At 41.9% G+C, this 25,845-nt stretch overlaps 1 protein-coding gene across 7 annotated transcripts in view; it reads left to right on the top strand.

The window, feature by feature from the left end:
* arhgef28a (Rho guanine nucleotide exchange factor (GEF) 28a) overlaps window positions 1-25,845 on the top strand; it is a 136,114-nt gene that overhangs the window by 35,667 nt on the left and 74,602 nt on the right. For all 7 annotated transcript variants that reach the window (XM_052525433.1, XM_052525435.1, XM_052525437.1 and 4 more), the window contains 5 exons: window positions 19,162-19,345; window positions 19,561-19,750; window positions 20,913-20,991; window positions 22,980-23,026; window positions 23,268-23,331. In XM_052525433.1, the coding sequence (XP_052381393.1) occupies window positions 19,162-19,345; window positions 19,561-19,750; window positions 20,913-20,991; window positions 22,980-23,026; window positions 23,268-23,331 (564 nt within the window). The remainder of the gene's footprint in view (window positions 1-19,161; window positions 19,346-19,560; window positions 19,751-20,912; window positions 20,992-22,979; window positions 23,027-23,267; window positions 23,332-25,845) is intronic.

The following is a 25,845-nucleotide window of genomic DNA, read 5'->3' on the forward strand; positions in this document are numbered from 1 at the left end:
GATAACAATAGTTTCCCATCTAGGTTGTCTATACCTGGTGGCTTAACATTATTGATGGATAACAATAGTTTCCCATCTAGGTTGTCTATACCTGGTGGCTTAACATTATTGATGGATAACAATAGTTTCCCATCTAGGTTGTCTATACCTGGTGGTTTATCATTATTGATGGATAACAATAGTTTCCCATCTAGGTTGTCTATACCTGGTGGCATATCATTATTGATGGATAACAATAGTTTCCCATCTAGGTTGTCTATACCTGGTGGCTTAACATTATTGATGGATAACAATAGTTTCCCATCTAGGTTGTCTATACCTGGTGGCATAACATTATTGATGGATAACAATAGTTTCCCATCTAGGTTGTCTATACCTGGTGGCTTAACATTATTGATGGATAACAATAGTTTCCCATCTAGGTTGTCTATACCTGGTGGCATAACATTATTGATGGATAACACATTATTGATGGATAACAATAGTTTCCCATCTAGGTTGTCTATACCTGGTGGCATATCATTATTGATGGATAACAATAGTTTCCCATCTAGGTTGTCTATACCTGGTGGCTTAACATTATTGATGGATAACAATAGTTTCCCATCTAGGTTGTCTATACCTGGTGGCTTAACATTATTGATGGATAACAATAGTTTCCCATCTAGGTTGTCTATACCTGGTGGCTTAACATTATTGATGGATAACAATAGTTTCCCATCTAGGTTGTCTATACCTGGTGGCATAACATTATTGATGGATAACAATAGTTTCCCATCTAGGTTGTCTATACCTGGTGGCTTAACATTATTGATGGATAACAATAGTTTCCCATCTAGGTTGTCTATACCTGGTGGCATAACATTATTGATGGATAACAATAGTTTCCCATCTAGGTTGTCTATACCTGGTGGCATAACATTATTGATGGATAACAATAGTTTCCCATCTAGGTTGTCTATACCTGGTGGCATAACATTATTGATGGATAACAATAGTTTCCCATCTAGGTTGTCTATACCTGGTGGCTTAACATTATTGATGGATAACAATAGTTTCCCATCTAGGTTGTCTATACCTGGTGGCTTAACATTATTGATGGATAACAATAGTTTCCCATCTAGGTTGTCTATACCTGGTGGCATAACATTATTGATGGATAACAATAGTTTCCCATCTAGGTTGTCTATACCTGGTGGCATAACATTATTGATGGATAACAATAGTTTCCCATCTAGGTTGTCTATACCTGGTGGCATAACATTATTGATGGATAACAATAGTTTCCCATCTAGGTTGTCTATACCTGGTGGCTTAACATTATTGATGGATAACAATAGTTTCCCATCTAGGTTGTCTATACCTGGTGGCATATCATTATTGATGGATAACAATAGTTTCCCATCTAGGTTGTCTATACCTGGTGGCATATCATTATTGATGGATAACAATAGTTTCCCATCTAGGTTGTCTATACCTGGTGGCATATCATTATTGATGGATAACAATAGTTTCCCATCTAGGTTGTCTATACCTGGTGGCATAACATTATTGATGGATAACAATAGTTTCCCATCTAGGTTGTCTATACCTGGTGGCTTAACATTATTGATGGATAACAATAGTTTCCCATCTAGGTTGTCTATACCTGGTGGCTTAACATTATTGATGGATAACAATAGTTTCCCATCTAGGTTGTCTATACCTGGTGGCTTATCATTATTGATGGATAACAATAGTTTCCCATCTAGGTTGTCTATACCTGGTGGTTTATCATTATTGATGGATAACAATAGTTTCCCATCTAGGTTGTCTATACCTGGTGGCATAACATTATTGATGGATAACAATAGTTTCCCATCTAGGTTGTCTATACCTGGTGGCATATCATTATTGATGGATAACAATAGTTTCCCATCTAGGTTGTCTATACCTGGTGGCATAACATTATTGATGGATAACAATAGTTTCCCATCTAGGTTGTCTATACCTGGTGGCATATCATTATTGATGGATAACAATAGTTTCCCATCTAGGTTGTCTATACCTGGTGGCTTAACATTATTGATGGATAACAATAGTTTCCCATCTAGGTTGTCTATACCTGGTGGCTTAACATTATTGATGGATAACAATAGTTTCCCATCTAGGTTGTCTATACCTGGTGGCTTAACATTATTGATGGATAACAATAGTTTCCCATCTAGGTTGTCTATACCTGGTGGCTTAACATTATTGATGGATAACAATAGTTTCCCATCTAGGTTGTCTATACCTGGTGGCTTAACATTATTGATGGATAACAATAGTTTCCCATCTAGGTTGTCTATACCTGGTGGCTTAACATTATTGATGGATAACAATAGTTTCCCATCTAGGTTGTCTATACCTGGTGGCATAACATTATTGATGGATAACAATAGTTTCCCATCTAGGTTGTCTATACCTGGTGGCATAACATTATTGATGGATAACAATAGTTTCCCATCTAGGTTGTCTATACCTGGTGGCTTAACATTATTGATGGATAACAATAGTTTCCCATCTAGGTTGTCTATACCTGGTGGCATAACATTATTGATGGATAACAATAGTTTCCCATCTAGGTTGTCTATACCTGGTGGCTTAACATTATTGATGGATAACAATAGTTTCCCATCTAGGTTGTCTATACCTGGTGGCATATCATTATTGATGGATAACAATAGTTTCCCATCTAGGTTGTCTATACCTGGTGGCTTAACATTATTGATGGATAACAATAGTTTCCCATCTAGGTTGTCTATACCTGGTGGCATAACATTATTGATGGATAACAATAGTTTCCCATCTAGGTTGTCTATACCTGGTGGCTTAACATTATTGATGGATAACAATAGTTTCCCATCTAGGTTGTCTATACCTGGTGGCTTAACATTATTGATGGATAACAATAGTTTCCCATCTAGGTTGTCTATACCTGGTGGCTTAACATTATTGATGGATAACAATAGTTTCCCATCTAGGTTGTCTATACCTGGTGGCATAACATTATTGATGGATAACAATAGTTTCCCATCTAGGTTGTCTATACCTGGTGGCATAACATTATTGATGGATAACAATAGTTTCCCATCTAGGTTGTCTATACCTGGTGGCTTAACATTATTGATGGATAACAATAGTTTCCCATCTAGGTTGTCTATACCTGGTGGCATATCATTATTGATGGATAACAATAGTTTCCCATCTAGGTTGTCTATACCTGGTGGCATAACATTATTGATGGATAACAATAGTTTCCCATCTAGGTTGTCTATACCTGGTGGCATATCATTATTGATGGATAACAATAGTTTCCCATCTAGGTTGTCTATACCTGGTGGCATATCATTATTGATGGATAACAATAGTTTCCCATCTAGGTTGTCTATACCTGGTGGCATATCATTATTGATGGATAACAATAGTTTCCCATCTAGGTTGTCTATACCTGGTGGCATAACATTATTGATGGATAACAATAGTTTCCCATCTAGGTTGTCTATACCTGGTGGCTTAACATTATTGATGGATAACAATAGTTTCCCATCTAGGTTGTCTATACCTGGTGGCATATCATTATTGATGGATAACAATAGTTTCCCATCTAGGTTGTCTATACCTGGTGGCATAACATTATTGATGGATAACAATAGTTTCCCATCTAGGTTGTCTATACCTGGTGGCTTAACATTATTGATGGATAACAATAGTTTCCCATCTAGGTTGTCTATACCTGGTGGCATATCATTATTGATGGATAACAATAGTTTCCCATCTAGGTTGTCTATACCTGGTGGCATATCATTATTGATGGATAACAATAGTTTCCCATCTAGGTTGTCTATACCTGGTGGCATAACATTATTGATGGATAACAATAGTTTCCCATCTAGGTTGTCTATACCTGGTGGCATATCATTATTGATGGATAACAATAGTTTCCCATCTAGGTTGTCTATACCTGGTGGCATAACATTATTGATGGATAACAATAGTTTCCCATCTAGGTTGTCTATACCTGGTGGCTTAACATTATTGATGGATAACAATAGTTTCCCATCTAGGTTGTCTATACCTGGTGGCTTAACATTATTGATGGATAACAATAGTTTCCCATCTAGGTTGTCTATACCTGGTGGCTTAACATTATTGATGGATAACAATAGTTTCCCATCTAGGTTGTCTATACCTGGTGGCATAACATTATTGATGGATAACAATAGTTTCCCATCTAGGTTGTCTATACCTGGTGGCATAACATTATTGATGGATAACAATAGTTTCCCATCTAGGTTGTCTATACCTGGTGGCATATCATTATTGATGGATAACAATAGTTTCCCATCTAGGTTGTCTATACCTGGTGGCATATCATTATTGATGGATAACAATAGTTTCCCATCTAGGTTGTCTATACCTGGTGGCATATCATTATTGATGGATAACAATAGTTTCCCATCTAGGTTGTCTATACCTGGTGGCATATCATTATTGATGGATAACAATAGTTTCCCATCTAGGTTGTCTATACCTGGTGGCATATCATTATTGATGGATAACAATAGTTTCCCATCTAGGTTGTCTATACCTGGTGGCATAACATTATTGATGGATAACAATAGTTTCCCATCTAGGTTGTCTATACCTGGTGGCTTAACATTATTGATGGATAACAATAGTTTCCCATCTAGGTTGTCTATACCTGGTGGCTTAACATTATTGATGGATAACAATAGTTTCCCATCTAGGTTGTCTATACCTGGTGGCTTAACATTATTGATGGATAACAATAGTTTCCCATCTAGGTTGTCTATACCTGGTGGCTTAACATTATTGATGGATAACAATAGTTTCCCATCTAGGTTGTCTATACCTGGTGGCATATCATTATTGATGGATAACAATAGTTTCCCATCTAGGTTGTCTATACCTGGTGGCATAACATTATTGATGGATAACAATAGTTTCCCATCTAGGTTGTCTATACCTGGTGGCTTAACATTATTGATGGATAACAATAGTTTCCCATCTAGGTTGTCTATACCTGGTGGCTTAACATTATTGATGGATAACAATAGTTTCCCATCTAGGTTGTCTATACCTGGTGGCTTAACATTATTGATGGATAACAATAGTTTCCCATCTAGGTTGTCTATACCTGGTGGCATATCATTATTGATGGATAACAATAGTTTCCCATCTAGGTTGTCTATACCTGGTGGCATAACATTATTGATGGATAACAATAGTTTCCCATCTAGGTTGTCTATACCTGGTGGCATATCATTATTGATGGATAACAATAGTTTCCCATCTAGGTTGTCTATACCTGGTGGCATATCATTATTGATGGATAACAATAGTTTCCCATCTAGGTTGTCTATACCTGGTGGCATATCATTATTGATGGATAACAATAGTTTCCCATCTAGGTTGTCTATACCTGGTGGCATATCATTATTGATGGATAACAATAGTTTCCCATCTAGGTTGTCTATACCTGGTGGCATATCATTATTGATGGATAACAATAGTTTCCCATCTAGGTTGTCTATACCTGGTGGCATAACATTATTGATGGATAACAATAGTTTCCCATCTAGGTTGTCTATACCTGGTGGCATATCATTATTGATGGATAACAATAGTTTCCCATCTAGGTTGTCTATACCTGGTGGCATAACATTATTGATGGATAACAATAGTTTCCCATCTAGGTTGTCTATACCTGGTGGCATAACATTATTGATGGATAACAATAGTTTCCCATCTAGGTTGTCTATACCTGGTGGCATAACATTATTGATGGATAACAATAGTTTCCCATCTAGGTTGTCTATACCTGGTGGCATAACATTATTGATGGATAACAATAGTTTCCCATCTAGGTTGTCTATACCTGGTGGCTTAACATTATTGATGGATAACAATAGTTTCCCATCTAGGTTGTCTATACCTGGTGGCATAACATTATTGATGGATAACAATAGTTTCCCATCTAGGTTGTCTATACCTGGTGGCTTAACATTATTGATGGATAACAATAGTTTCCCATCTAGGTTGTCTATACCTGGTGGCTTAACATTATTGATGGATAACAATAGTTTCCCATCTAGGTTGTCTATACCTGGTGGCTTAACATTATTGATGGATAACAATAGTTTCCCATCTAGGTTGTCTATACCTGGTGGCATAACATTATTGATGGATAACAATAGTTTCCCGTCTAGGTTGTCTATACCTGGTGGCATAACATTATTGATGGATAACAATAGTTTCCCATCTAGGTTGTCTATACCTGGTGGCTTAACATTATTGATGGATAACAATAGTTTCCCATCTAGGTTGTCTATACCTGGTGGCTTAACATTATTGATGGATAACAATAGTTTCCCATCTAGGTTGTCTATACCTGGTGGCTTAACATTATTGATGGATAACAATAGTTTCCCATCTAGGTTGTCTATACCTGGTGGCTTAACATTATTGATGGATAACAATAGTTTCCCATCTAGGTTGTCTATACCTGGTGGCTTAACATTATTGATGGATAACAATAGTTTCCCATCTAGGTTGTCTATACCTGGTGGCTTAACATTATTGATGGATAACAATAGTTTCCCATCTAGGTTGTCTATACCTGGTGGCTTAACATTATTGATGGATAACAATAGTTTCCCATCTAGGTTGTCTATACCTGGTGGCATAACATTATTGATGGATAACAATAGTTTCCCATCTAGGTTGTCTATACCTGGTGGCATATCATTATTGATGGATAACAATAGTTTCCCATCTAGGTTGTCTATACCTGGTGGCTTAACATTATTGATGGATAACAATAGTTTCCCATCTAGGTTGTCTATACCTGGTGGCATATCATTATTGATGGATAACAATAGTTTCCCATCTAGGTTGTCTATACCTGGTGGCTTAACATTATTGATGGATAACAATAGTTTCCCATCTAGGTTGTCTATACCTGGTGGCTTAACATTATTGATGGATAACAATAGTTTCCCATCTAGGTTGTCTATACCTGGTGGCATATCATTATTGATGGATAACAATAGTTTCCCGGTTGTCTATCTAGGTTGTCTATACCTGGTGGCTTAACATTATTGATGGATAACAATAGTTTCCCATCTAGGTTGTCTATACCTGGTGGCTTAACATTATTGATGGATAACAATAGTTTCCCATCTAGGTTGTCTATACCTGGTGGCTTAACATTATTGATGGATAACAATAGTTTCCCATCTAGGTTGTCTATACCTGGTGGCTTAACATTATTGATGGATAACAATAGTTTCCCATCTAGGTTGTCTATACCTGGTGGCATAACATTATTGATGGATAACAATAGTTTCCCATCTAGGTTGTCTATACCTGGTGGCATATCATTATTGATGGATAACAATAGTTTCCCATCTAGGTTGTCTATACCTGGTGGCTTAACATTATTGATGGATAACAATAGTTTCCCATCTAGGTTGTCTATACCTGGTGGCATAACATTATTGATGGATAACAATAGTTTCCCATCTAGGTTGTCTATACCTGGTGGCATAACATTATTGATGGATAACAATAGTTTCCCATCTAGGTTGTCTATACCTGGTGGCTTAACATTATTGATGGATAACAATAGTTTCCCATCTAGGTTGTCTATACCTGGTGGCTTAACATTATTGATGGATAACAATAGTTTCCCATCTAGGTTGTCTATACCTGGTGGCTTAACATTATTGATGGATAACAATAGTTTCCCATCTAGGTTGTCTATACCTGGTGGCTTAACATTATTGATGGATAACAATAGTTTCCCATCTAGGTTGTCTATACCTGGTGGCTTAACATTATTGATGGATAACAATAGTTTCCCATCTAGGTTGTCTATACCTGGTGGCTTAACATTATTGATGGATAACAATAGTTTCCCATCTAGGTTGTCTATACCTGGTGGCTTAACATTATTGATGGATAACAATAGTTTCCCATCTAGGTTGTCTATACCTGGTGGCTTAACATTATTGATGGATAACAATAGTTTCCCATCTAGGTTGTCTATACCTGGTGGTTTAACATTATTGATGGATAACAATAGTTTCCCATCTAGGTTGTCTATACCTGGTGGCTTAACATTATTGATGGATAACAATAGTTTCCCATCTAGGTTGTCTATACCTGGTGGCTTAACATTATTGATGGATAACAATAGTTTCCCATCTAGGTTGTCTATACCTGGTGGCATAACATTATTGATGGATAACAATAGTTTCCCATCTAGGTTGTCTATACCTGGTGGCTTAACATTATTGATGGATAACAATAGTTTCCCATCTAGGTTGTCTATACCTGGTGGCATAACATTATTGATGGATAACAATAGTTTCCCATCTAGGTTGTCTATACCTGGTGGCATAACATTATTGATGGATAACAATAGTTTCCCATCTAGGTTGTCTATACCTGGTGGCTTAACATTATTGATGGATAACAATAGTTTCCCATCTAGGTTGTCTATACCTGGTGGCTTAACATTATTGATGGATAACAATAGTTTCCCATCTAGGTTGTCTATACCTGGTGGCATAACATTATTGATGGATAACAATAGTTTCCCATCTAGGTTGTCTATACCTGGTGGCTTAACATTATTGATGGATAACAATAGTTTCCCATCTAGGTTGTCTATACCTGGTGGCATAACATTATTGATGGATAACAATAGTTTCCCATCTAGGTTGTCTATACCTGGTGGCATAACATTATTGATGGATAACAATAGTTTCCCATCTAGGTTGTCTATACCTGGTGGCATAACATTATTGATGGATAACAATAGTTTCCCATCTAGGTTGTCTATACCTGGTGGCATAACATTATTGATGGATAACAATAGTTTCCCATCTAGGTTGTCTATACCTGGTGGCTTAACATTATTGATGGATAACAATTGTTTTCCCACTTCTTCCACACAAACTTGACCAAATTCAAAACAGCAATCTTTCTCTTTCATTATTAGACCTTCAATACACAAATATGATGGTTGACTGTTTAATATGGTCATTTCACTACTGAGTTTGTCCACTTTACCAGTGAAATAGTCATTGAAATGATTGGCTATATCAAAAGGTTTTGTTATAAATGACCCATCAACTTCAATGAACGATGGAGATTAATTGGGGTTTATTATGTATATATACAGTGTTGTAACGATGTGCAAATGATTAAAGTACAAAGTACAAAAATAAACATAAATATGAGTTGTATTTACAATGGTGTTTGTTCTTCGCTGGTTGCGCTTTTCTTGTGGCAACAGGTTGTTTATCAAAATTGGTTTATCAAAATCAGGTTTGTTTTTGAATTCTTTGTGGATCTGTGTAGTCTCAGGGAAATACTGTATGTGTCTCTGATATAGTCATACATTTGGCAGGAGGTTAGGCAGTGCAGCTCAGTTTCCACCTCATTTTATGGGCAGTGTGCACATAGCCTGTCTTCTCTTGAAAGCCAGGTCTGCCTACGGCGGGCTTTCTCAATAGCAAGGCTATGCTCACTGAGTATGTACATAGTCAAAGCTTTCCTTATGTTTGGGTCAGTCACAGTGGGCAGGTATTCTGCCACTGGGTACTCTCTGTTTAGGGCCAGATAACATTCTAGTTTGCTCTTCTTTACAATATGTCAAGTAATTATCTTTTTGTTTTCTCTTGATTTGGTTGGGCCTAATTGTGTTGCTGTCCTGAGGCTCTGGGGGGTATGTTTGTGTTTGTGAACTGAGCCCCAGGACCAGCTTGCTTAGGGGACTCTTCTCCAGGTTCATCTATCTGTAGGTGATGGCTTTGTTTTTCTGGATTTTTGATAATTAGCGGGTATCGGCCTAATTCTGCTCTGCATGCATTATTTGTTGTTTTACATTGTACACAGAGGATATTTTAGCAGAATTCTGCATGCAGAGTCTCAATTTGGTGTTTGTCCCATTTTGTGAATTCTTGGTTGGTGAGCGGACCCCAGACTTCACAACCATAAAGGGCAATGTGTTCTACATTTACTGTCAGGGCCCAGGTATGGCAGAATCTGTGCAGAAGATCTAGGTGGTGCTGTAGGCCCTCCTTGGTTGATGACAGAAGCACCAGATCATCAGCAAACAGTAGACGTTTGACTTCAGATTCGAGTAGGGTGAGGCCAGGTGCTGCAGACTTTTCTAGTGCCCTCGCCAATTCGTTGATATTTATGTTGAAGAGGATGGGGCTTAAGCTGCATCCCTTTATCACCCCACGGCCCTGTGGGAAGAAATGTGTGTGTTTTTTGCCTATTTTAACCACACACTTGTTGTTTGTGTACATGGATTTTATAATGTCTTATGTTTTCCCCCAACACCACTTTCCATCAATTTGTATAGCAGACCCTCATGCCAAATCAAAGGCTTTTTTGAAATCAACAAAGCATGATAAGACTTTGCCTTTGTTTTGGTTTGTTTGTTTATCAATTAGGGTGTGCAGGGTGAATACGTGGTCTTTCGTATGAGAATTTGGTAAAAAGCCAATTTGACATTTGCACAGTACATTGTTTTCACTGAGTAAATGTACGAGTTTGCTGTTAATGATAATGCAAAGGATTTTTCCCAAGGTTCCAGTTGACGCATATCCCACAGTAGTTATTGGGGTCAAATATGTCTCCACTTTTGTGGATTGGGGTGGTCAGTCCTTGGTTCCAAATCTTGGGGAAGATGCCAGAGCTAAGGATGATGTTAAAGAGTTTTAATATAGCCAATTGGAATTTGTTGTCTGTATATTTGATCATTTCATTGATGATACCCTCACCACCACAGGCCTTTTTGGGTTGGAGGGTTGTACTTTGTCCTCTAGTTCATTCAAGGTAATTGGAGAATCCAGTGGGTTTTGGTGGTCTTTAATAGTTGATTCTAAGATTTGTATCATGTATATGTCTTTGCTGTTTGTTCTTTGTTATAGAGCCAAAACGATTGGAGAAGTGGTTTATGCATACATCTCCATTTTGGATAGATACAGTGGCTTGCGAAAGTATTCACCCCCTTTGGCATTTTTTCTATTTTGTTGCCTAACAACCTGGAATTAAAATGTATATTTTGGGCATTTGTATCATTTGATTTACACAACATTCCTACCACTTTGAAGATGCAAAATATTTTTATTGTGAAACAAAAAAAAACACAAAACTTGAGTGTGCATAACTATTCACCCCCGCAAAGTCAATACTTTGTAGAGACACTTTTTGCAGCAATTACAGCTGCAACGTCTCTTGGTGTATGTCTCTATAAATTGGGCACATCTAGGCACTGAGATTTTTGCCCATTCTTCAAGGAAAATCTGCTCCAGCTCCTTCAAGTTGGATGGGTTCCGCTGGTGAGCAGCAATCTTTAAGTCATACCACAGATTCTCAATTGGATTGAGGTCTGGGCTTTGACTAGGCTATTCCAAGACATTTAAATGTTTCTCCTTAAACAACTTGAGTGTTGCCATAAGAATTTCCCTATATTTAGGGCCATCCATCATTCCTTCAATTCTGACCAGTTTCCCAGTCCCTGTTTCCCTGAGGGAAACGTAGCGGTCTTCTGGTCAGACTCAGGACACGGGCACATCGCGCACCACTACCTAGTATTCTTCTTGCCAATGTCCAGTCTCTTGACAACAAAGTTGATGAAATCCGAGCAAGGTTAGCATTCCAGAGGGACATCAGAGACTGTAACGTCCTATGCTTCACCGAAACATGGCTCACTGGGAAGACGCTATCCGGGGCGGTGCAGCCAACGGGTTTCTCCACGCATCGCGCCGACAGAAACAAACATCTTTCTGGTAAGAAGAGTGGCGGGGGCGTATGCCTCATGACTAACGAGACATGGTGTGATGAAAGAAACATACAGGAACTCAAATCCTTCTGTTCACCTGATTTAGAATTCCTCACAATCAAATGTAGACCGCATTATCTACCAAGAGAATTCTCTTCGATTATAATCACAGCCGTATATATCCACCCCAAGCAGACACATCGATGGCTCTGAACGAACTTTATTTAACTCTTTGCAAACTGGAAACCATTTATCCGGAGGCTGCATTAATTGTTGGGATTTTAACAAAGCTAATCTGAAAACAAGACTCCCTAAATTTTATCAGCATATCGATTGCGCAACCAGGGGTGGTAAAACCTTGGATCATTGTTACTCTAACTTCCGCGACGCATATAAGGCCCTGCCCCGCCCCCCTTTCGGAAAAGCTGACCACGACTCCATTTTGTTGATCCCTGCCTACAGACAGAAACTTAAAAAAGAGGCTCCCACGCTGAGGTCTGTCCAACGCTGGTCCGACCAAGCTGACTCCACACTCCAAGACTGCTTCCATCACGTGGACTGGGACATGTTTCGTATTGCGTCAGATGGGAATATTGACGAATACGCTGATTCGGTGTGCGAGTTCATTAGAACGTGCGTCGAAGATGTCGTTCCCATAGCAACGATAAAAACATTCCCTAACCAGAAACCGTGGATTGATGGCAGCATTCGCGTGAAACTGAAAGCGCGAACCACTGCTTTTAATCAGGGCAAGGTGTCTGGTAACATGACCGAATATAAACAATGCAGCTATTCCCTCCGCAAGGCTATTAAACAAGCTAAGCGTCAGTACAGAGACAAAGTAGAATCTCAATTCAACGGCTCAGACACAAGAGGCTTGTGGCAGGGTCTACAGTCAATCACGGACTACAAGAAGAAACCCAGCCCAGTCACGGACCAGGATGTCTTGCTCCCAGGCAGACTAAATAACTTTTTTGCCCGCTTTGAGGACAATACAGTGCCACTGACACGGCCTGCAACGAAAACATGCGGTCTTTCCTTCACTGCAGCTGAGGTGGGTAAGACATTTAAACGTGTTAACCCTCGCAAGGCTGCAGGCCCAGACGGCATCCCCAGCCGCGCCCTCAGAGCATGCGCAGACCAGCTGGCCGGTGTGTTTACGGACATATTCAATCAATCCCTATACCAGTCTGCTGTTCCCACATGCTTCAAGAGGGCCACCATTGTTCCTGTTCCCAAGAAAGCTAAGGTAACTGAGCTAAACGACTACCGCCCCGTAGCACTCACTTCCGTTATCATGAAGTGCTTTGAGAGACTAGTCAAGGACCATATCACCTCCACCCTACCTGACACCCTAGACCCACTCCAATTTGCTTACCGCCCAAATAGGTCCACAGACGACGCAATCTCAACCACACTGCACACTGCCCTAACCCACCTGGACAAGAGGAATACCTATGTGAGAATGCTGTTCATCGACTACAGCTCGGCATTCAACACCATAGTACCCTCCAAGCTCGACATCAAGCTCGAGACCCTGGGTCTCGACCCCGCCCTGTGCAACTGGGTACTGGACTTCCTGACGGGCCGCCCCCAGGTGGTGAGGGTAGGCAACATCTCCTCCCCGCTGATCCTCAACACGGGGCCCCACAAGGGTGCGTTCTGAGCCCTCTGCTGTACTCCCTGTTCACCCACGACTGCGTGGCCACACACGCCTCCAACTCAATCATCAAGTTTGCGGACGACACAACAGTGGTAGGCTTGATTACCAACAACGACGAGACGGCCTACAGAGAGGAGGTGAGGGCCCTCGGAGTGTGGTGTCAGGAAAATAACCTCACACTCAACGTCAACAAAACTAAGGAGATGATTGTGGACTTCAGGAAACAGCAGAGGGAACACCCCCCTATCCACATCGATGGAACAGTAGTGGAGAGGGTAGCAAGTTTTAAGTTCCTCAGCATACACATCACAGACAAACTGAATTGGTCCACTCACACTGACAGCGTCGTGAAGAAGGCGCAGCAGCGCCTCTTCAACCTCAGGAGGCTGAAGAAATTCGGCTTGTCACCAAAAGCACTCACAAACTTCTACAGATGCACAATCGAGAGCATCCTGGCGGGCTGTATCACCGCCTGGTACGGCAACTGCTCCGCCCTCAACCGTAAGGCTCTCCAGAGGGTCGTGAGGTCTGCACAACGCATCACCGGGGGCAAACTACCTGCCCTCCAGGACACCTACACCACCCGATGTTACAGGAAGGCCATAAAGATCATCAAGGACATCAACCACCCGAGCCACTGCCTGTTCACCCCGCTATCATCCAGAAGGCGAGGTCAGTACAGGTGCATCAAAGCTGGGACCGAGAGACTGAAAAACAGCTTCTATCTCAAGGCCATCAGACTGTTAAACAGCCACCACTAACATTGAGTGGCTGCTGCCAACACACTGTCATTGACACTGACCCAACTCCAGCCACTTTAATAATGGGAATTGATGGGAAATTATGTAAATATATCACTAGCCACTTTAAACAATGCTACCCTATATAATGTTACTTACCCTACATTATTCATCTCATATGCATACGTATATACTGTACTCTATATCATCGACTGCATCCTTATGTAATACATGTATCACTAGCCACTTTAACTATGCCACTTTGTTTACTTTGTCTACATACTCATCTCATATGTATATACTGTACTCGATACCATCTACTGTATGCTGCCCTGTACCATCACTCATTCATATATCCTTATGTACATATTCTTTATCCCCTTACGCTGTGTATAAGACAGTAGTTTTGGAATTGTTAGTTAGATTACTTGTTGGTTATCACTGCATTGTCGGAACTAGAAGCACAAGCATTTCGCTACACTCACATTAACATCTGCTAACCATGTATATGTGACAAATACAATTTGATTTGATTTGATTTGATTTGTTGATGAAAAACATGGCATGGTATTCTTGGGGTGATGAGAGGTGTTGGGTTTGCGCCAGACATAGCGTTTTTCTTGTTGGCCAAAAAGCTCTATTTTAGTCTCATCTGACCAGAGTAACTTCCATATGTTTGGGGAGTCTCCCACATGCCTTTTGGCAAACACCAAATGTGTTTGCTTGTTTTTTTCTTTCAGCAATGGCTTTTTTCTGTCCTCTCTTCCATAAAGCCCAGCTCTGTGGAGTGTACGGCTTTGGACAGATACTCCAATCTCCGCTGTGGAGCTTTGCAGCTCCTTCAGGGTTATCTTTGGTCTCTTTGTTGCCTCTCTGATTAATGCCCTCCTTGCCTCTTTTGGTGGGCAAATCAAATCAAATCAAATTTTATTTGTCACATACACATGGTTAGCAGATGTTAAATGCGAGTGTAGCGAAATGCTTGTGCTTCTAGTTCCGACAATGCAGTGATAACCAACAAGTAATCTAACTAACAATTCCAAAACTACTGTCTTATACACAGTGTAAGGGGATAAGGAACATGTACATAAGGATATATGAATGAGTGATGGTACAGAGCAGCATACAGTAGATGGTATCGAGTACAGTATATACATATGAGATGAGTGTGTAGACAAAGTAAACAAAGTGGCATAGTTAAAGTGGCTAGTGATACATGTGTTACATAAGGATGCAGTCGATGATGTAGAGTACAGTATATACATATGCATATGAGATGAATAATGTAGGGTAAGTAACATTATATAAGGTAGCATTGTTTAAAGTGGCTAGTGATATATTTACATAATTCCCATCAATTCCCATTATTAAAATGGCTGGAGTTGGGTCAGTGTCAATGACAGTGTGTTGGCAGCAGCCACTCACTGTTAGTGGTGGCTGTTTAACAGTCTGATGGCCTTGAGATAGAAGCTGTTTTTCAGTCTCTCGGTCCCAGCTTTGATGCACCTGTACTGACCTCGCCTTCTGGATGATAGCGGGGTGAACAGGCAGTGGTTCGGGTGGTTGATGTCCTTGATGATCTTTATGGCCTTCCTGTAACAACGGGTGGTGTAGGTGTCCTGGAGGGCAGGTAGTTTGCCCCCGGTGATGCATTGTGCAGTCCTCACTACCCTCTGGAGAGCCTTACGGTTGAGGGCGGAGCAGTTGCCGTACCAGGCGGTGATACAGCCCGCCAGGATGCTCTCGATTGTGCATCTGTAGAAGTTTGTGAGTGCTTTTGGTGACAAGCCAAATTTCTTCAGCCTCCTGAGGTTGAATAGGCGCTGCTGCGCCTTCTTCACGACGCTGTCAGTGTGAGTGGACCAATTCAGTTTGTCTGTGATGTGTATGCCGAGGAACTTAAAACTAGCTACCCTCTCCACTACTGTTCCATCGATGTGGATAGGGGGTGTTCCTCTGCTGTTTCCTGAAGTCCACAATCATCTCCTTAGTTTTGTTGACGTTGAGTGTGAGGTTATTTTCCTGACACCACACTCCGAGGGCCCTTACCTCCTCCCTGTAGGCCGTCTCGTCGTTGTTGGTAATCAAGCCTACCACTGTTGTGTCGTCCGCAAACTTGATGATTGAGTTGGAGGCGTGCGTGGCCACGCAGTCGTGGGTGAACAGGGAGTACAGGAGAGGGCTCAGAACGCACCCTTGTGGGGCCCCGTGTTGAGGATCAGCGGGGAGGAGATGTTGTTGCCTACCCTCACCACCTGGGGGCGGCCCGTCAGGAAGTCCAGTACCCAGTTGCACAGGGCGGGTCGAGACCCAGGGTCTCGAGCTTGATGACGAGCTTGGAGGGTACTATGGTGTTGAATGCCGAGCTGTAGTCGATGAACAGCATTCTCACATAGGTATTCCTCTTGTCCAGGTGGGTTAGGGCAGTGTGCAGTGTGGTTGAGATTGCATCGTCTGTGGACCTATTTGGGCGGTAAGCAAATTGGAGTGGGTCTAGGGTGTCAGGTAGGATGGAGGTGATATGGTCCTTGACTAGTCTCTCAAAGCACTTCATGATGACGGAAGTGAGTGCTACGGGCGGTAGTCGTTTAGCTCAGTTACCTTAGCTTTCTTGGGAACAGGAACAATGGTGGCCCTCTTGAAGCATGTGGGAACAGCAGACTGGTATAGGGATTGATTGAATATGTCCGTAAACACACCGGCCAGCTGGTCTGCGCATGCTCTGAGGGCGCGGCTGGGGATGCCGTCTGGGCCTGCAGCCTTGCGAGGGTTAACACGTTTAAATGTCTTACTCACCTCGGCTGCAGTGAAGGAGAGACCGCATGTTTCCGTTGCAGGCCGTGTCAGTGGCACTGTATTGTCCTCAAAGCGGGCAAAAAGTTATTTAGTCTGCCTGGGAGCAAGACATCCTGGTCCGTGACTGGGCTGGATTTCATCTTGTAGTCCGTGATTGACTGTAGACCCTGCCACATGCCTCTTGTGTCTGGGCCATTGAATTGAGATTCCACTTTGTCTCTGTACTGACGCTTAGCTTGTTTAATAGCCTTGCGGAGGGAATAGCTGCACTGTTTGTATTCAGTCATGTTGCCAGACACCTTGCCCTGATTAAAAGCAGTGGTTCGCGCTTTCAGTTTCACGCGAATGCTGCCATCAATCCACGGTTTCTGGTTAGGGAATGTTTTTATCGTTGCTATGGGAACGACATCTTCGACGCACGTTCTAATGAACTCGCACACCGAATCAGCGTATTCGTCAATATTCCCATCTGACGCAATACGAAACATGTCCCAGTCCACGTGATGGAAGCAGTCTTGGAGTGTAGAGTCAGCTTGGTCTGACCAGCGTTGGACAGACCTCAGCGTGGGAGCCTCTTGTTTTAATTTCTGCCTGTAGGCAGGGATCAGCAAAATGGAGTCATGGTCAGCTTTTCCGAAAGGGGGCGGGGCAGGGCCTTATATGCGTCGCGGAAGTTAGAGTAACAATGATCCAAGGTTTTACCACCCCTGGTTGCGCAATCGATATGCTGATAAAATTTAGGGAGTCTTGTTTTCAGATTGGCTTTGTTAAAATCCCCAGCTACAATGAATGCAGCCTCCGGATAAATGTTTTCCAGTTTGCAAAGAGTTAAATAAAGTTCGTTCAGAGCCATCGATGTGTCTGCTTGGGGGATATATACGGCTGTGATTATAATCGAAGAGAATTCTCTTGGAAGATAATGCGGTCTACATTTGATTGTGAGGAATTCTAAATCAGGTGAACAGAAGGATTTGAGTTCCTGTATGTTTCCTTCATCACACCATGTCCCGTTAGTCATGAGGCATACGCCCCCGCCACTCTTCTTACCAGAGAGATGTTTGTTTCTGTCGGCGCGATGCGTGGAGAAACCCGTTGGCTGCACCGCCCTGGATAGCGTCTTCCCAGTAAGCCATGTTTCCGTAAAGCAGAGAACGTTGCAGTCTCTGATGTCCCTCTGGAATGCCACCCTTGCTCGGATTTCATCAACCTTGTTGTCGAGAGACTGGACATTGGCAAGAAGAATACTGGGAAGTGGTGCGCGATGTGCCCTTTTCGGAGTCTGACCAGAACACCGCCGCGTTTCCCTCTTTTTTTCGTAGTCGTTTCCTTGGGTCGCTGCAAGCGATCCATTCCGTTGTCCTGTTTGTAAGGCAGAACACAGGATCCGCGTCGCGGAAAACATATTCTTGGTCGTACTGATGGTGAGTTGACGCTGATCTTATATTCAGTAGTTCTTCTCGACTGTATGTAATGAAACCTAAGATGACCTGGGGTACTAATGTAAGAAATAACACGTAAAAAACAAAAAACTGCATAGTTTCCTAGGAACGCAGCCCTCTTTGGCAGGTTTGTTGTGGTGCAATATTCTTTCCGTTTTGTAATAATGAATTTAATGGTGCTCCGTGGGATGTTCTGTACTTCTCCACAACTTTGTCCCTGACCTGTTTGGAGAGCTCCTTTGTCTTCATGGTGTCGTGTCTTTACTATCATTAACTGAAGACTGATAGTTTTTATCAAAGATTCTCTGTAATTAGTTATTACGCGATTAGACTGATTAGTCATGTAACCATAATTACTAGGAAGTCGGGGCACCAAGGAAAAATGTTCCTAAAATAACTTTTCAGATATTTTAGGAAACTGAGAGGTCAAATATACTGTTAAGAATTTTTTTCTCTCGTTCTTTCTGCAGAGCTCCAGTCCAGGGAGGCTCTCCTCCACCTCTCAGTGCATCTGGGTTTGCTCCATCTCTCCCGCTTTCTGATTGGCCAGCCTAAGGGTCAGAGGGCACTGACCATCTCTCTCTCTCTCTCTCTCTCTCTCTCTCTCTCTCTCTCTCTCTTTCTCTCTTTCTCTCTTTCTCTCTTTCTCTCTCTCTCTTTCTCTTTCTGCAGAGCTCCTGCCCAGGGAGGCTCTCCTCCACCTCTCAGTGCGTCTGGGTTTGCTCCATCTCTCCCGCTTTCTGATTGGCCAGCCTATGGGTCAGAGGGCACTGACCATGCCCAATGAGGAGGGGGAAACACCCCTCCAGCTGGCTCAGAGGAGAGGAGACCACTCCCTCTTTATGGCACTCGCTACGTGAGTCTCCGCCTCTTTTCATCACAAAGAGTATATCAACACCATGTTTATATATTTATTTATTGACTTTATTTAACCAGGTAACTCATTGAGAACACAGTCTATTTTATAATAACGACCCAAGAGCAATCATTTGTGTGAGTGATGATTGTTATAAGACTGAAAATGGCCAATCAGATAACTAACACATACCTTCCCACTTCATTTCCATACAGTTCACCTTTCCCTCAGAGGTCTCCCCTTGTCGGGGTGTGGTGTGTATGGGCAGATAGCACCCGTGTACTGAGGTTCTGTCCTGGATCTGACTGCCTCTCCCTCACCTTCCTGGGGGGCCCTGAGAGCAGTGTTCTGGGCAACATCATGGTCCTCAGAGAGAAACTGATGGACCACAACATCCTCAGACAGGTAAGATCAGGGCCTGTATTCAGAGAGTAGTAGTGCTGATCTAGGATACATTTTGTCTTTAAGATCATAATAAATAAGATTACATGGACAGGTGGGTCCCTGATCCTAAATCAGCACTCCTACTCTATGCTTTGTGGATCGTGACCCAGGATTCAAAGCAGTGTTCAGTTTTTAGCTCACAGTCTTTTTCTGTTCAGGTGAGTCCAGTGGATTACGGAGGAGCTGACTTAATTCTCTACTGTAGTACAATGTAATACAACTGTCAGTGTTTGATCTGGCTAATACTTTTTCTAACTAATGTTCACATAGTTTGGATAGATCTTATTTATACCGGTGGATCTTACTTAGGCAGTAAAACTGGTATAATTATAGGTTGTAATGTGGATGTTACACACACTGAGTCATAAACATGATCAAAGAAAACTGCTCTGTTTCATGAACTAACTGTTGAACGTGGTGGAGGCTGTTGAGGGGAAGATGTCTCATGATAATGGCTGGAACGGAGCTAAAAGAAATGGCATCAAACACGTTTGATGTATTTGATACCATTCCACTGATTCTGCTCCAGGCGTTACCACCAGCCGTCCTCCCCAATTAAGGTGCCACCAACCCCCTGTGGTTGAATGACAGACATTAATATGGCTGTTGAACGATTAGGCTGCATAATGTTGTTGTAGCAACCTACTGATGTGTTTTATTGTAATGTTTACAACTATGAACGTTTATGGATGAACTGAGTAGCTGCGAAAATACGTAAAGTACCAGTCAAACGTTTAGACACATCTACTCATTCCAGGGTTTTTCTCTATTTCTTACTGTTTTCTACATAGTAGAATAATAGTGAAGACATCAACACTATGAAATAGCACATATGGATTCATGTAGTAACCAAAAAGTGTTAAACAAATCTTAATATATTTTATATTTGAGATTCTTCAAAGTAGCCTTGATGACAGCTTTGCACACTCACAGGTCTAAAGGAAGTGGAAATGTAATTCATTCATTGACTATGTTTTACTGTAAACAAACCTTTATAATACACATTTATATAATACATTGACATTTAAGTTCATTGATGATGTTACCTACAGTATTAGTTTATTATTATTATTATTATTATTATTAAGAGCATATTGTCACGGAGCTCCTGTATTTGTCACAGATCTCAGCACTGAGAGGTGATGTTCAGATGGAGGACAGTTACGGATTGGACGTCCATAGAAGTGATGCCAGTGACGGAGGTGAGTGTGAAACTACAAACTCAGGATTGTGACTTTAATCTGGTGATAATAGCCTGTTCCTCAATCTGTTTGTGCTTTTGCCTATTGTCATTACCTGTTGTCATTGTCAAGCGAAACATTGGCATGACAATTCCATAAGGAGTTTGCAAGAGAGCAGAAACAGACTGCCACCCAGGCCATGGGGATGAGCAGTGATGTAGTGGTTCCTGGAGAAGTGGGTATACTCAAATGTTGTTTAACATTTCCCAAATGGCCCGCCCAGAGACATACACTCTCAATGACCTAAAATGATAAATGCCATATTGGTCTTTTATAGTTAGGCCAACCCAAGCTGTACCTTTCAAGTAGGCTAATAGTAGGCAACTATTGAGACAGATAAATTAGGCTGTCATTCATCTTAGCTTGGCGGAAAACCACTTATCACAGTCATAGCAAGTACATTTTTCCTCAATAAAGTAACTATCAGCAAAGTCAGTGCTAGTAGGGGGAGAAAAAAGTCAAGTGCGAGTGTTAGTTCACAAAAGGCAACAACAACATTGGATGTTCTAAATCCATAACAATGCTTAAACTACATCATGAGATCACTTTGGAGGTCTGGGAAAAATCTAAGAAATTTAGATTTTTGAGTGTAGTGTAGGCACTGTTGTTTGGTTAGGTGTTTCTGTAACACATGAGATAGAGTTTGAAAAACAAATGGCTACTGGATTGATGCAAATATTCATGATATCATAGGTTTTTGGGAAAGCCTTTCCATCTACCAGAAGACGGTAGGACTATCATTGACATCGCTATATTTGTCCTGTTCCTTAATTGTTTGAAACCTGGACATTTAATTCATATTATGAGGCAGGTCTTACCTTGCTTCAAAATAGCCTTTAGCCAAAATCCCACCATAGAAACGTGGAACCAATTGTTTTATAAAGACTTCCTCATATGCGTTCTCCTGTTCTAATGGTTTTCTTTCAACTGTATTTCATTGTCTAGCAGCCAAAGGCATTATCCTAGTCATATTAGCAACGCATGATAGCTGTTGCATCTTTAGATCTCCCCTCTTCCTAAATTTCTAACAGATATTTCCATCTCTGCCCATGAAACCGCTCGCATGCATGTATGGTGCGACATTTCGAATGGTGTTTTCCTGCAAATTGAATTTTGAAACTTTTGCGCGTAGGCCTAACACTGTGTGTACATTGCTGCACCTACAATGTGAGTAAATTATACTTCAATCAACATTTTAAGCTAAACATTCTGATATGTTCCGTCAACCTAATTAATTGATACGGCATATACCTCCACTACTCTACTTTGATATGCATCGTGGGGATTAAGAAGTATACGCAATGCCCACTGAAAAATAAGTGGCTATACGGCGTATACCTGCATTTAACCCCACTACACCACTGGGCATACACACTCAGTACACAAATGTCAGCAAGTGGTGTGCTACACAGGATACACAGTGCACAGGGACAAGGAGAGAGAGACTGTATCAGAGAGATTAATGAGGCAGAGCGGAAAGGGGGAAGAGAAGAGAGTGAGAGAGAGAGGGTAAACAGAGAAGGAGAAATTAGAGAGAGAAGAGCAGTGAGTGCAAGTGACTCGGAGCAGTTGCTGCCACCTCAAAGACACACACACTGCCGATCTCTCTTGTTTCTGGTAACCATAGCGACGGCAGGCTTGATATCAATGCGTACATAGAGAGACAAGAGGTCTATCTCAGTATCGACCTCATCCCACAGAAGCCCCCCCCCCAGTCAGACTGGAGGGGAACACTATAGATCTATAGATCTGTACTAGGAAACAACCTCCATCTTCCTCATATGTTGCTTTTGCTCTGCTGCTAGTGAAGCAGAGTCAGGCTAGCAGTGATTTCAGCATGTTTACCGGAGAAGTCATCTCTCTTCTTGTGGCCAATTATACTGCTTATTTAAAGGGTGTTAGATGGTGACATATGTGTGCCTTTTAAGTGTCATTCTCCTCCTCTGCAGGTCTGGGCAGGGGGCTGCCAGTTAGATACCTTACTCTGGTGGATAGTGTGAGTATATCAGTCTGCTCTTCTTTTCAAATGTAATGACCTGGTACATCAATGAGTTTGATTTGTGTGTGTCTGGATCTGTGTTTCTCCCTGTGTGTTGTGTGAGGGTGATGAGAATTGTGTGTGTGTGTGTTTCATTATGACAATTCGGAGGAGCAGTGCTCTTCTGGACTGCCCACATGCATTCACCTCATCCTCTGATGGAGCTGTGTGGCTGTCTGATTTCTGTTTTGTAAAATAGGTTTTTGAAGATCAGCTTGTTCTCTCTCTGGATGATGATGAGGAGCTTCCAACGTTACAAACAGGTACGATCCATTCATCTGTTTATCTCTCTGTCTTACTTGCTCTCTCCCTCTTCTTTATTCTCTCTCTTTCGCTCTCTCTCTCTCTATCTCTCTCTCCCTCTTTCTCTCACTCTTTCTCTCTCGCTCTCTCCCTCTTCTTTATTCTCTCTCTCTATCCCTCTCTCTGTCCCTATCTCTCACACTCTCTCTCACTCTTTCTCTCACTCTTTCCCCCTCTCTCTCTCTCTCTCTCTCTCTCTCTCTCTCTCTCTCTCTCTCTCTCTCTCTCTCTCTCTCTCTCTCTCTCTCTCTCTCTCCCCCTCTCTCTCTCTCTCTCTCTCTCTCTGCCTCTCTCTCTCTCTCTCTCTCTCTCTCTCTCTCTCTCTCTCTCTCTCTCTCTCTCTCTCTCTCTCTCTCTCTCTCTCTCTGTTGTAGTAAAGACAGTTAGTGGGTGAGTGATGCCCTCAGGAGATCTCTGTTGTTGTCAGTAAGGAATGCAATGTAAGTACAAGCACCCGATATGTAACTGCTGAATTCCGTCAGTCATAATTATCTCCTGTCAGGCTTAGCCTGAACACACTCTGACATTGGGGACACACACCCTAGTCATAGACTGTTCTCTCTGCTACCATACGGCAAGAGGTACCGGAGCGCCAAGTCTAGGTCCAAGAGGCTTCTAAACAGCTTCCTCCCCCAAGCCATAAGACTCCTGAACATCTAATCAAATGGCCACTGAGACTATTTGCATTACCTCCCCCTCACCCCCCTCTTTACGCCACTGCTACTCTTTGTTGTTAACATCTATGAATAGTCACTTTAATAACTCTACCTACATGTGCATATTACCTCAACTAATCGGTGCCCCCGCACATTGACTCTGTACCGGTATTGTTAATGTTGTAAATTACTATTGTAGCTGGAAACGGCTGATTTGTTTGGGAAGGTCTACATAGGCGTACAGAGGCCCATTATCAGCAACCATCACTCCTGTGTTCCAATGGTACGTTATATATATAGCTATTCCAAGTTTATAATTTTAAAAGGCTAATTGATCATTAGAAAACCCTTTTGTAATTATGTTAGCACAGCTGAAAACTGTTGTGCTCATTAAATAAGCAATAAAAGTGCATTCTTTAGATGAGTTGAGTATCTGGAGCATCAGCAATTGTGGGTTCGATTACAGGCTCAAAATGGACAGAAACAAAGACCTTTCTCCTGAAACTCGTCAGTCTATTCTTGTTCTGAGAAATTAAGGCTATTCCATTTGAAAAATTGCCAAGAAACTGAAGATCTCATACAACACTGTCTACTACTCCCTTCACAGAACAGCGCAAACTGGCCCTAACCAGAATAGAAAGAGGCGTGGGAGACCCCGGTGCACAACTGAACAAGAGGACAAGTCTTCAATTGGCAGCTTCATTAAATAGTACCTGCAAAACACCAGTCTCAACGTCAGACTGGCCAATAAAAATAAAAGATTAAGATGGGCAAAAGAACACAGACAGAGGACAGAGAAACTCTACCTAGAAGGCCAGCATCCTGGAGTCGCCTCTTCACTGTTGACGTTGAGATTGGTGTTTTGTGGGTACTATTTAATGAAGCTGCCAGTTGAGGACTGTTGAGGACGGTTTCTGTTTCTCAAACTAGACACTCTAATGTACTTGTCCTCTTGCTGACCCTATGATGAAGACTAAGACAGTGATTGTGCAAGTAATTCTGTAGCTAGCAAAATCAAATCAAATCAAATCAAATGTATTTATATAGCCCTTCGTACATCAGCTGATATCTCAAAGTGCTGTACAGAAACCCAGCCTAAAACCCCAAACAGCAAGCAATGCAGGTGTAGAAGCACGGTGGCTACGAAAAACTCCCTAGAAAGGCCAAAACCTAGGAAGAAACCTAGAGAGGAACCAGGCTATGTGGGGTGGCCAGTCCTCTTCTGGCTGTGCCGGGTGGAGATTATAACAGAACATGGCCAAGATGTTCAAATGTTCATAAATGACCAGCATGGTCCAATAATAAGGCAGAACAGTTGAAACTGGAGCAGCAGCACGGCCAGGTGGACTGGGGACAGCAAGGAGTCATCATGTCAGGTCCTGAGGCATGGTCCTAGGGCTCAGGTCCTCCGAGAGAGAGAAAGAAAGAGAGAAAGAGAGAATTAGAGAGAGCACACTTAAATTCACACAGGAAACCGAATAGAACAGGAGAAGTACTCCAGATATAACAAACTGACCCTAGCCTCCCGACACATAAACTACTGCAGCATAAATACTGGAGGCTGAGACAGGAGGGGTCAGGAGACACTGTGGCCCCATCCGAGGACACCCCCGGACAGGGCCAAACAGGAAGGATATAACCCCACCCACTTTGCCAAAGCACAGCCCCCACACAACTAGAGGGATATCTTCAACCACCAACTTACCATCCTGAGACAAGGCTGAGTATAGCCCACAAAGATCTCCGCCACGGCACAACCCAATTCACTGTCAGTTTTTCACACAACCAGAACTACCCAGTGATATCTAGTTAGATAAA

Source organism: Oncorhynchus keta, chromosome 9 (genome assembly GCF_023373465.1).
Source record: "Oncorhynchus keta strain PuntledgeMale-10-30-2019 chromosome 9, Oket_V2, whole genome shotgun sequence".
Lineage (NCBI taxonomy): Eukaryota > Metazoa > Chordata > Actinopteri > Salmoniformes > Salmonidae > Oncorhynchus > Oncorhynchus keta.